Here is a 13,445-nt window from a genome sequence, read left to right on the forward strand (position 1 = left end):
CCTTATGGGCCAGACTGTAACACTCAGAAATGCAGAGGAAAATCTACCTGGACAATGTCTGCCTGGTAAGAGCTGTCAAACTGCCACAGAGTTGGAATGGGAGTAGGGAGGGGGTGACTTAGTCAACAAGCATGGATTAGAGGAAACAACTAAACTAGGGAACTAGGTTCACTGAGGCCACTTGTGGGATTCAGAAGAAGGGAAGGAAAAAAGAAAAAAAAAAAACACACACAAAAAGCACACCATTAACTTAACAAGCTTTCCTCAGAACTATGGTTCTCCGTCCTTTCCTCTCTCCCCATAAGGCCACTGCCTTCCTGGCAGAAAAAGTCATTCACAAACTTGTGATTTTAAGTGTCCCAGAATTTCTTTCTTGATATTGCACTGTGCCTTTCTTGTCTTAAACTTGACTTTTCTGGAGGTAAGGCTCTCCTTTCCTTCTCCAACACCTGGCACCACCAAACCAGTGCCCTGAGTTGCCTGTAAGTGAGCCCAGGGTCAGACTTTTGTGGTTGTGTTGGGCCTTCAGGATCGCATAAATAACCTTGAATTATGGCAGTCACGGCCATCCCTGGGAGTTCTCGTCCAACATCTTAAGAGTCTTCCCAGGTTCCTAAATCTTGGTGCATCCCCACCTCCAGATGTCATTTCACTCCCTCCTTTTTTACTTCCACCTCATGTACATTCTCGCTGCTTACTTCACATCCTTCTTCCCCGATACAATCTATCCTCTGCATTGCTCCCAATCTTTATAGGCGTTTCCATCTCCCACCCACTTTCCCTCCTCCACTCACTGGTCCCCAATCCGCTCACTTCTCCAACCAGCTCTCTGCTCCCTCTCAAGCTTACCCTTCCCCTCCATGCTCCCTCTCCCCCCTCTGTGCTTGCTGTCAAACTCCTCCTCCATGCTCCCCCCCTCCTTAATGCACTCTCCCAGGGTGCGTTTCCTCCTCCCCCATACACTCCCTCAACCCTCATCCCCAACACATGGCTCCTTCCACCATTCTCAGCCACACATGCTCCCTTCGGCCTCCTCCTGCACGCACCCTTTCTCTCTCACCCACACCCCCCCAGCTTCCTTCCCCATCCCTCTCTCGCTCCCCCAACCCTCCCTCCATCACCCCTCTCTCACTCACCCTTTCATCCTTCCTTACACGTCCCTCCCCTATACGTCCCTCCCCTATACCTCCCTCCCCTATACCTCCCTCCCCTATACCTCCCTCCACTACCCTCACCCTTCCTCCCTTACACCTCTGTCCGCTACCCCTCCCTCAGCTCTTCTGTTTTTAGTAACTTTATGGTTACTTGAATGATGTGTCCAGGATGGGCTGGTAGAAGAAGATATTTTTCAATTGTGTTTAACTTTCTCACATGCACTTTTGGTTTTACTGCAGAATCCTTTTTGGAGTACCATATACTGTACAATTGCCAAGCCAGGTCCTTTGGTCATCTTGTTATTTAGCCTTCCTACAGTCCTCACAGTGATGGGCATTCCATATAAGGCAAATACTTTCTGTGGCAAATCGGCGTTGTGTTTGTGGCTGAATGTGGGTGCTGGGACTGCCTGGTCCGAGTCCACCTTCTGGTCAAAGTGTGTCTACTGCTGGGCAGATGTGGCAGCTCCTGTTGTTTAAATGGTGAAGATCCTTACTATTGATGGGCCCTGGGGCAACTCAAGCTTGAATATAGTATAAAAGGAAGTCTCCTATAGCTGCTGCTCCAATTGGAGTAAGACCCCTTCAAAGGGGAGCATTACCCTGAAGCCCAGAGAATCATCCCGGCAAAGCCATTCTCCTTTGTATGATTTCCTGAAGGTCTTCATTGGCGTTTCAACCCCTCAAACGGTAGAAACTACCAGTCTCGACCCCTGCTCGAGGAGCCTGTCCTTGGAAGCTTTTGGAAGTGTCCCAAGAACACCATGTGGACTGACCCTCTCCCGCCTGGGCTACCTCACTGCATTAGTCGCCTTCCCAAGTTCAGATTTGGGACTCCATCAATTAATGAAACAAGAGTTCTTCCATTGCAGCTGCAGCCCTCCAGCTTTCAAGAAAAGCATTTTTGATTCTGCAACGTAGGCCATGACCCACTGTTCGATCGTGGCGATCATTGCCGCCTTCCTTCTTCCTCAGTGTCCTCCCAGGTTGTCAGCATCATGGCGGTCCTTTTAATATCGTGGCATAGTCGGCCAGCTGTCCAAATTTATGAACTGTGTCACAAGAGCACGAATTGCTGACTAGTTGGACCTAAATCCTCAAGCCGAAAATGAAGTTCTGCCGCTGCGGGTCTACTTATTGTTCCTCCATTCCGCATTGGAGGCAGAGCCTTCTCAGTTGCCTCAGCTCGGCTTTGGAGTAGTCTTCCGTCTACCTTGAAAAACTCTTAAAACCATTTGGTTTTTTAGAAAATTGCTAAAAACATACTGTTCCAGTAAATTGCTATGTAGCAGTTATTTGTCTCTTCCTCCTCTCTCCTCCAGCGCCATGATACCTTCTGGTGACCGAGTGCTTAACAAGTTCCAATAACATAACTTATACGGGATTGCCTGACCTGCAAGGCAGGAAGCAGGCCAGACTACAATATGGTCAAAGAAGTGAGAATCTCATGTCCAAAGCCATTTTAGGGCACTAGCCACGTTTAGTGGACATACATGGTAAACACAAATGTGCACATTCGAACTAACACAACAATGGTAAAAAAAATATCTGCTGCCACTAGCTTGTCTTTAGGCACATATGAAATGTGACGATCCTTCAGATGGCGTGACTTCTCCCCAGGGGAGACCCCTCCCTCCACGAGGCTAGGAAGGGGAGGCTGCTAACCAATAGCCCGCCTAGGGGTGGTAACATGCGGGAGCATCTCATGGAGCGGACTCCACTCCAGGGTATAAGAACACGATTGGGGGGGCACAGCCCCTTTAAACCCCAACCCGGTTGGCTGACAGTAGGACCTGAACCTTATGGGTCTAAACTCATGTGGAAAACCATATGTTACTGTGAAACATCGAACCACCCTGATTTAGATACTGCGACGACGATGCTCCCAGGAATGCTATAAGCGATCCGGAAAAACACCAGAATAACTGTAGTCAATGAATGGACGTTACGACAGGGCAGACCCTGCTATATGAGTGCGTCAGAAAGAAAAGAAGGTGGAAGAGTACCAAAAAGGATATCGGAGAGAGTATTGGAGAGAGAGCTGGAGAGAGAAATAGAGAACCAGAGAAATATCTAAGTCGAGAGAATACCCAAGAACACCCGAGAACACCCAAAGGAAGATCCGAGAAGCTCTAGCAAGAGACATGGAGAGTGTGGTTCAAGGGAAAGCTCGTGAACATCTTGCATGCCGATGGGGTGTTGGCCGTGGAGAAAGCAGAAACAAAGAAGGGAATATACATCCCACATGGAGGTAGAACATCGAACGGTATACAAATGAAAGCTGGTGGCCGGTGGGTGAGAGACAAGCTGAACAAGATAAGGATTGGCAAAACACCCCGGTTGATAAGTACACGGTTTGTAAGATGCAGGGAAAGCATCCTACTGGTGAAGGGTTCCCCGGGAGAAGGTAATGGGAACACATGAGTCCAGGAGGGGGCCAGGAGGTTACAAGACCTTAAAATATAAAGACAGAGAAAACTATCAACCATTTTGTAACACAGTTCCCAGGTCAATTCCAAACAAGGGTGATACTGGAAAATCAAGAGATTGCAGGAATGTCTTTATCGTCCTATTGGGGTCGGGGCAAGGAAGGTGCAAAACCCAGAGAGTGTAAAGACGGCCATAAGGGAACTACACACCTTGTTAAGAGTTGTGACGGTGAAAGACATTGGGGAATCAGCTAGGAGAAGGGAGCCATTATCCTAGCCCCACAAGAACTTTAAATGTTTAATTTACTATTTTGTGTACGGAGAACCTGAACTTTTGTAGAACTTTTGATTTAAACGACCTGAGGGGCTTTGGATGCTTTACATCCAGGAGAAGGGAGTCATTCTCCTGGATTATCAACAATAGCTGGACTTTATGGTATTTAGTTGTGGTGAAAGGGATAGAGTTGGACCCTTTGTGACCAGGACGGTGCTTTTTTGTTTTGAATCACACAGACTTCCTGACAAGCACACGAGTTGCTTTAGTTTAGGTGAGGGAAAACCCCCTAGAGTTAGGAATAGATAGGTTTCGTTTTCATTTGTCTATAGCAACCACTATCGAACCACTTGGTAAGTCTTTATTCCTTGTCGCCACAGAAAGTAACCAAAAATCCCAAGTGCAAAAAGCTAGGGTGATACAAAAAGTATCCCTATGGCACTGCATTGTAAGATGCTGTGTGCAAGGTTAAAAAGTTACAGAAAGTAAAAGGGAAACAGTTTCCCAGTACTCCTAGTCTATAGGACGTGTCCGTTTTCCCATACAAAATTGGCAAAAAGCAGGGAAAGTGAAGCTGAAGGCTTTACCCCCCCCCCCCCCCACAACCTCCCCCCCTTCAATCCCCCCAGCTCAAAAAGACAGAACAAGCATACAAAAAAAGCAAAATGATTGGGGGTCCATAGAAACTATGGAGGGAAAGTTGCCAAAAGAGAAATCCTTCTTAACAGCTGTGCAAAATGTATTGGTGCTCTGTAGCAAGAGCTGCCCTATGTATGTTAATAGTGAAAGTTGAATCAATTTTAATTGATAAGAGTTTGTTCAAGGCTTAATAAATATGACTATGTGTATACAAGCTGCCTAACTTGAATTATTAAGAGAACTCAGCATATGCTTAACTACAAATCTTCACCACAACCTTTTAAGTGTAAACCTTACTGCTCAGTCACACTACCTTGAAAGTGTTTGGCTAAACATTAGTGTATTTTCCAGTTCAGCAGAATAAGGGAGCCTCCCTTATCTTTATTGGCAATTTTGGGAACAGATCTTCCCCTATTCTTATTTATGTCATACCTCTTCAGTTTCATGGAGTATCTTGTTATCTCTTGCCTTTCATTACTGCTTGTAGGTCCAAACAGTAAAAATGCATGATTTACACAGATTCCACTTCCCAATACTGGTCCTGGAAATCTCTTGACAATATTATAGGTTTTACTAGTGTGGCTTCTGCTCCTTTTTGGCTGGGTAAATAAAGCGGTTATAGGTTTCAATGGTTCATCTTTCAGCATCGTCTCACTTCTTTTAACATGTTCTCATCTGCCCTCAAATAGCAGTTTTCAATGGATGTTGCAGTGTTATTGGGCAAGTTAAAACATCTAAAGCTGGTCTTTGCAATTCCTGCAGTTCAACGTTGTATTTGATTTCAGGAAAATGTAGTGTATGTATTCCCTCACTGCCTCACCTTCCTCTTTAAGGTAGCAAATTACTTTGTGATGCTCTTTTTCTCTTCCCCTTGAACAAAGGCTAGTCTGCCTGATCTTGCCCAATCACAATATGTTCGCTGAAGAGCTTACAAACTCTGGCACTCTGAGTTATCTGGATGTTTGAGGTCTTAATGCAGCTCCTTTCCCTCTTAACAGCTGCAGTGTTTCACTCTTACCACTCACTTGGGAGTCAGGCTCCTGCTTTTATTTCTTTTTGAGCAGTCTACTTGCTCCTAGATACAGTTTATTTTGCCTGGCCTGCGCTTTACAAACTGAAAACAAAATCTCCTCACTCATCTCGTCACTTTGCTCCACACAGGTTTTCTTCTACCACCATGTACCAACTGGCCTGCCCTCACAAAAAACACACCACTCACGCTGTATTGAGCTAGTTAAGGATTCAAAGTTCTACCTCTATTTTCAGGCATCTGCTTCCTTGAGTTCTTTCTTGGAGAGTCCTCTTTCATAAGCCGCGATCGTAGCGCTGATGAAGTTGTGGGAGGGATCCTTTTTGATCGAAGGTTTAAAAAGAGTTCCTCCAAACCAATATTACACTGAGCTACCGCAAACTGGCGGAGGATCGGCGGTAGAGGGTACGTTTCCTATTGTCTACATTCATTTTTATGATTCTGTGGGATTGATGGAGGAGGATTCTGCATGGAAAGGGAAGTCAAGACTTAAAGGCTGCAAGACCTGCCTCCACACCACTGACTTTAAATTGCCAAGACATGGCTTCGTCTCATGCAATCAGCACCCAACGTTACCAATGAAAGACAGGAGTCTATAATACAAACACACAACTACCTACCCGCATCAAGTGTGTCATTATTTTCACGATTTCCTCCATAGATGGACGCTGTGAAGGATCTTTTGACCAGCAACGAGTCATTAAGCTCTCAATAGGTTTAGGTAAATGTTTTATTAATGGTGGTCGAGTACCTGTAATTGAAAATCACAAAAGAAATATGAAACATGTATACAACCCCAAACATTTTGCAGGTTCACTGTCCACTCCAATTGTAAAAGTCAATGGAAACAATGTTACCAAGTAATTTGAATATGCTCTTGCGAATGGAAAATAGTACTAATATGTGGATTGGGGACATACCTTCACTGAAAGGTGTGTCAGCTTGTTCAACTGACACATGGCTACAACAAGTGACCAAGCAATTGCAAGTATTCTTTACCTTTTCAGTTTGCAATCTCTATTACTACCTGGATTACTACACTTATCCATGTAACATTACACTCACCAAGCCAGTCTTCTAACCATTGATTTGGCTGCTGGTGCATTACACGGTTTATACAGATCAAACTTGGCTATTAACATGACCTCCAAGAACAATCGCTCTGCGGGGAGGCCTGCAGGATGTCTGAGATCTGCCTTTGCTGGCTCTTTGGAAATTTGTAGACCACTCTGAATATCAATATTAAAAGGGGCTTCTGCAGACAAAGAAAATGCCTACACACCAATCGGGTAGCTTTAATCAATGAGAGTTAATATGTGTCCAATTAATCTGCTCACCCATCAAATATGGCTTTGAAATTGAAAGCTGCTGATAGTCTTTCTTCAAACATATACACGGAGGAGGCGTCTATGTCCTTTTCAATCTTTAACCCCCATTGTCAAAGCCAATAGCTTTGGCTTTTGCAGTTGTGCATTGCATTTCACATTTATAGGTATTCATTTCTGTTGGCTAAATAAAAAATAGTCCCAATTCAAAGAAATGTAAGATAAAGGGCCGATCAAGACTTGCGTCATAGCTTGAGCTATTAAACTTTTTGCCTTCTGTGACTACTACAGGGAATTCGTCCCTCTAGCCGAGGAAGTGTCATCCCCTTTGGGACTAGGGAGGTGAGCCGACTCAGCTTAAACACCCCCTAAGGGAAATGGCAAGTGGGATTCCCCCTTCTTAGGAGACAATGAATCCCCAATTAAGTGTTTTGTTAAACCTCCATGTAAATCCCAAGTGTTTGTTGGGGTGTCCAGTCATTTTTTCAAATACAAAAGTTTCGAAAGGCAAACTTTCGTATTTTTTTTTCCCGAAATGCCATTCTTTCGAATCACAACTTGTATGAAAAAAATTTGAAAGTTTGCCTTTCGAAACTTGGGTTAGGGTTGGGGCTTGGGTTAGGGTTGGGGGGCGGGAGGGTGGTGTGGGGTTTGGGGGGAACCCCCCCAATATACACTAAAACCTTGAAGCGTTACATGGAGCTGTCCAGTGCTGAAATTACAGCACTGGACAGCTCCATCTAACGTTTCAACGTTACCAAAAAAAAAGCATTGAAATGCTACTTTTAACATGTAAAAGTGCATTTCAATTGAAACCAATCCATGACTATTATCGACGGATTGGTTTCGAAGCAAATGCGCTTTGCATGTTAAACATTGCATGTCGCAACCTTGATAGCCTGGAAACATCTGATAGCCATGTTATTCAGGCCCACGCAAGACCGGTCAAGTGATCGGGACCCAGCAGAGACCACAGGAGAGGAATCCCTCCAGCAAGACGCAGAAATAGAATATGAAGGACAGTAGGCTCGAACGGGGGGAGGGAATGGGAGAAGCAGTAGACACGGATGGAGTGATGTAAATTCAACATGTTATTATATGCACTGCAAGTTTGGTTTGTGTTGTTGGTTGAAATAAACTTAATAAAAATTGTTTAAAAAAAATAAGTCGCAGCTTTTGTTTTCGAAACTTTTGTTTTTTGAATCTTTTGATTTGAAACTATGACTATAAACAGTTTGTTGGCTATATGGTGATTGGGCAGTATACTAATGTACAGGGCCCTTTAAAAGCGGATGGTTTGGTTTCTGAGCTGACTTTGTTAACATCCATGCCTGAAGAGCGGAACCAATGGAGTCTTGTCTCTTGGTCCTGGGAGGAACATAAAGGACCCAAATCCCATGCAGAAGGAGAGAGATCCAGCATGGGAGCGAGACACAGAAGCCTGCGCCGCTGAGAAGAGGATGTCTTCCTTCCAGGAAGAGCCTGAGGCAGGCGGCATGGTGGGTGGAGGAAGCCAGAAGCCTGTGGAATGCTGCAGAGTCCAGGAAGACAGAGAGCTGAAGGAGCTCAGAGCCAGTGAGAACATACGAGATGAAGCCGCCAAGGATGCAGGCACACCAGCATCCATGAGGCCTGATGCCAAAGTCCTGTTGCAGCACAGAGGAGAGCAAGTTTCTTTTGCTGGATGAGCCTGGATGCAGGTCCACTCAGAAGGTGTGGTAGGTGGAGGAAGCTAGAAGCCAGTGGAACACTGCAGAGTCCAAGAAGGCAGAAAGCCTGAGAAGCTCAGAGCCACCGGGAGAACACAAAACAAAGCTGCCACAGACGTGGCACAATGGCGTCCATGAGGCCTGATGCCCAAGTCCCGACTGTCGCAGACAGGAGGCACTGAAGCAGGAGATCTGGCCACGAAGAAGTCAGAGTTACAGTTTCACATCAAACTGAGAAGCCGCCTTGCCTGATGAGTACTGTCTCAAAGAAAAAGGACCACCACTGACAGAGGAGTGGGAGGAGGATGGTGAGGCACCGGGATACCCCACGAGAGGGAGGAAGCACTACCAACCTAGATGGCCCAGGAGGACAAATAGCCCAAACCGGGCTGACCAGTGAGATGCCCCACAAGGAGGTAAAAGCAATACCAAGCCTAGGCGGCCATAGAGGCCAAATAGCCCATGCTGGGCTGAGCAACAAGATGCACCACAAGGAGGTGAAAGCAATACCAAGCCTAGACGACCAGAGAGGCAACATCACCCATGCCGGGCTGAGCAACAAGCTACCCCACGAAGAAGAGAAAGCAAAGACAATTCACAAAGGGCTGAGAAGCCTCCTAGCCCACAAAGGGCTGAGCATAGATACACTCCACAAAGGAGTGAAAGAAGTGACAAAAAGATAGGCTCAAGAGCAAGGAAGGCTGCGCCAGGATAAAACATACAAAAACCTGCAAGTGGGTGAAACATCCAGCCGGGGATAACGAGAGCCAAATTCCAGACGTACCAAGATACCAGAGACCCCAACCCAGGGCAAAAGACATTTCCAGGTGAACCAAGGGTAACCAAGAGAGAATCACAAAACCTGTGCCAGACAAGGAGCAGGCTCACAAGGCCAGTTATTCCAATTGAGAGTTTAACTGATAAGAATATTTGTGTGGGGGTCAGAAGCAACCTTATGCAGGAAGAGAGGAAGAATAAAGGACCTGTAGCAGCAGGGTAGGGCCTGCAAGATAAAAAATCACACAAATGAGTGGGGGTCAAAAACCAGCCACCACAAGCCAAGAAAGGAGGGGGTCGGGGGAGTAATCTTATCTCAGGGAACTTTATCTTGTTTTCATTAGTGCTAGGGTCGTCAGACGATAGGTTTAAATAGAGGATCGAATGTTTGTAAGACATCCTGACGAGCACCAGTTTATATTTTACTTAGCTTAGGGAAAGCATCCTCATAACAGCAGGGACAGGAGAGGCTTTCTTTTCTTTAATAAAACAAATACGTTTAAACCATGTCGTCTTCTTGTCCGTTCCCTATGTCCGACTTACCACAATGCCCAGCATGGCATAATAAAAAATGTTAAAAACACACATTCAAGCTCCGATTGGCAGGAGCCATAACCGATGTCCATCAGAATGTTGTAACCTCTAACAAAATGTTTAGAACAGGGACAAAAATGAGAACCGTATGACTACACAATAAAATGCAAAGAAGCCTGATAAATGAGACCATATGCAGGAGGAAGTCCCCTATCTGATTATGGGAATATGTAGCGGGATAACTAGAGCTGGAAGATGATGGCCTGGAGGTGTGATGGCCACAATCAACCAGTAATTCTCACTTAGTCCCCACCATAGGGAAAGGGACAGTCAGTGGGAATACCTTAACACTAGCTCTTTAAGCCATCTCCAAGAAACACACGGGCTCAGGAAGTCAACAACCCACTCCTTTCCTGCAGCACCAAGGTCTAACCAATCCCCCTTTCTATACAGGACCATTTCAGCAACACCATCTCTTTATAAAGTGGGAACCTAGGCAACAGATTATCTGGCACCAAGAATCACTGTCCCACATTGAAGTCCACACAGACATGGGGTGCAGGGCGTGGGGTGGCTCTATGTGAATCGCAGTAGATCTAGCTTGCCGGCTTGCACAGATTGAATGAGTTTATGAAAAACCCCTGGACGGCCCATGGAGCAAGTTTGCCGGAGGGCTTGGATGTCGCGGCCACAGTCGGCAGCTCTAGAACCGTGAGGGGCAAGAACTCAAAGATGGCAAATTTAAAACAATCCCCCTGCGGTAATTAACAGTCTCAAATAACAGACTCGCTGAAACAGTCTGCTTCTGCAGCTCCCTTCAGACTCCAGCAATGACAACTATGCAACCAAAGATGGCAGACCAGCCATTCAAAGGCTTGGACAGCGTTATCACTTATTAGGAGGGTTTTTCAAAGTCTCTATCTGGAATAGGACTTGGAAAAGCCAAACTAGGGTTAGCAAGGTTTCTTACAACCCCAGTTGAGCAAAGCCACTCCCTTAAGTAGTCGAGGCCAAGCAGCAAGACAGAGCTAAGGAGGAAGGGGGCACTGTTGTGTAGTACAATTAATACTTCTCAGAACAGGTAAGTAAAAGTCCCACACAGGTGAGGTATAAAAATAATCTTTTATTACATCATTAAGGCACACTTTGGAAATTTAAGGTAAGTAAAAAGACTTTAGAACATATATACAACTCACAGTTAGGTCATACTCAAGGGGTTACACTCCACTTTAAAAGCTTTTCATGTAGGTGTTATATGGCAAAGTAACTTAAAGTAGGGAGAAAGTGATGTTATCTCACAGTTAAGTCCAGCACCATATATTAACTTTCGAAGTCCAGCCCTATTGTACCCCAAGTCTAAAGGCCTGATTCACAGACGTGTTTTATAACGGCGCAATCCCATAGGAAAACATTCTGTGAATCAGGCCCCAAGTCTTTTAGGTGTTCCAAAAGGTTCCCGAGGATGGAGGGGAGTAGGTAGGAGGGTACACTCAATTAGCACAGGTACAGTACCAAAGTTCAGATAGAGTAGGGCAATTTGAGCAAGGCAAAGCTAAGGAGCTAAGGGACTTAAGTCCAGCTTCAGTGTGAAGAGGAGCAACTACCACCCCTGGGGATCCCTCAGGAGGACACTAAGAAATATCTTCCAGGACACCACCGCCCTGGATTAGCCCCGGATAGTGCTACTGTAAGCAGGACTTTGCACCCAATACAAACCCTATGAGGATGGAGGCAGGTCAAGAGATATATGGGGTATTGGGCCCAGAATCCCCTAGAAAGTTAGGAATTCTCCTCTCCTACTTCCTTCTCCACCTGTGGTGTCCCCCAGGGTTCTATCCTCTCCCCGTGGCTCTTTTTTTGTTTAAGATTTTTTTATTAAGGTTCATTGGCATATAAGGCTTATACGATACATACAAGAACAAGTAAAATGTAAATATAAAATCGGAAAAGTAATTCCTCTAAAGCAGACTGAAATGGCATAAAAGCCGAATATGCTATTACCAACATGTTATATCCTAATGCATGTAGTGCAAATTCCAAATAAACTTATAGATGTATACAATAAATATAAAATGTAATATACAGGACACACAAGACAAACATGAACAGAAGGGAGGGGAGATGATATTGTTCATCAAAGTGCATAATGGCAACAGATTAATATTTTTCTATGAATTGCTGTCATTTCAATTCATGCTTATACTGTAAAAATGGGGACGTAGCATTACATTTCTCAATTCTGTGGATGTTACACACAGAGTTCCACCATATTTTAAAGTGCAGATGCTTAAGATCTCTCCAGTTGGAAGTGATAGTCTGGATAGCTATTGCAATAAAGAGGTCAAACATGTTACATTTATTTATATCAATTGCAGGCTGAACAGCCAAGGTAAGGAAAGGCAGAACTCTGTTGTATATGAAAAATTGATTTAAGTGTTCTACAAACCATTCCTCAGAATATTTTAACATGAATACATTAATAAACAATATGTTTAAAAGAGCCTCTCGTACAAAGATGGCTCCAACAGTTTTCATCTTGCGAAAGTCCACCCTTCAAGAGAATTAACGGGGCGATAAAGGCCCTGTGATGGAAGGAGGACATAGTTTGGAGTAAACATGCCGAAACAATAGCTTTAGATATGTTCCTCCAAACAGATGGCCACATTTGTTGAGTATCAGTCTTGTTTCCAAGCCGCTTGACATTTCCATGGATTTATATCTCCTGACATAGATATACAAGTCTTATAAAACATTGAGGACGTGACATTTTGGCTAGACATTCTGCAATTTGTCAGCTTGATAAACATTAGCTGAGCATGTTAACGAATCATAATGAACCATCATTGCATCAATCAAATGTAAATATTGGCGCATAAAAATAATTGGTATATGATTACCATCTCATTAAATGTGAGTGGTGTCCCTTGAAAAAAGAGCTGTGCTAAATATTTAATACCCAGAGAGCCATGGTTTCCAACATATAATTCTTTTATTAACCTTTATCAGGGAATTCATACAAATATTTTGAGTCACAAACAGACATTTTAGAAATAGATGGGAATAAATAGGATCCAAGATATACAGCAGTGATATTAATACTATTACTAGTAAATCTGTCCTTTAATATATGGGCAATCCATAAAGATGTGGGGGGAAATCATTGCTCTCTCTAAAAGAAGCCAATTAGGTGAATTCGGATTAGTGGGGATAAACCACAATTGGGCTTGATGCAAAACGAACACCAAATGGTATTTTTTCAGATCTGGAAAGCGAACTCCACTGCTCACGCTAGGGGCTTTAAGTTTACGTACTGAGATTCTACGTTTCTTTTTTCCACCAGAGAAATTTAAGAATGTAGGAGTGCAGGGATTTAAAGAACGATGTAGGAAAGGAAATAGGCAGCATGTATGAAGTGTAAAGTATAATTGGAGCGATCATCATTTTAACTTCAAGCCTTCAACACGATGATAGATACAGAGTGGATCATGAACTAGTGAGATCCTTAACTCTAGCAAGGACATTAGCAGTATTTTGTCTTACAATATCCTTAATAGAGGAAGCTGAGCAGTGATGC

General features: G+C 44.2%; 1 protein-coding gene across 14 annotated transcripts in view; it reads right to left on the minus strand.

Annotated features, from left to right (window-relative positions):
* The window catches only part of MAP3K7 (mitogen-activated protein kinase kinase kinase 7), a 1,005,666-nt gene that overhangs the window by 574,467 nt on the left and 417,754 nt on the right, over positions 1–13,445 (minus strand). For all 14 annotated transcript variants that reach the window (XM_069606471.1, XM_069606465.1, XM_069606460.1 and 11 more), the window contains exon 8: positions 6,147–6,277. In XM_069606471.1, the coding sequence (XP_069462572.1) occupies positions 6,147–6,277 (131 nt within the window). The remainder of the gene's footprint in view (positions 1–6,146; positions 6,278–13,445) is intronic.

This window comes from Ambystoma mexicanum, chromosome 4p, assembly GCF_040938575.1.
Source record: "Ambystoma mexicanum isolate Mex_15411 chromosome 4p, UKY_AmexF1_1, whole genome shotgun sequence".
Classification (NCBI taxonomy): domain Eukaryota; kingdom Metazoa; phylum Chordata; class Amphibia; order Caudata; family Ambystomatidae; genus Ambystoma; species Ambystoma mexicanum.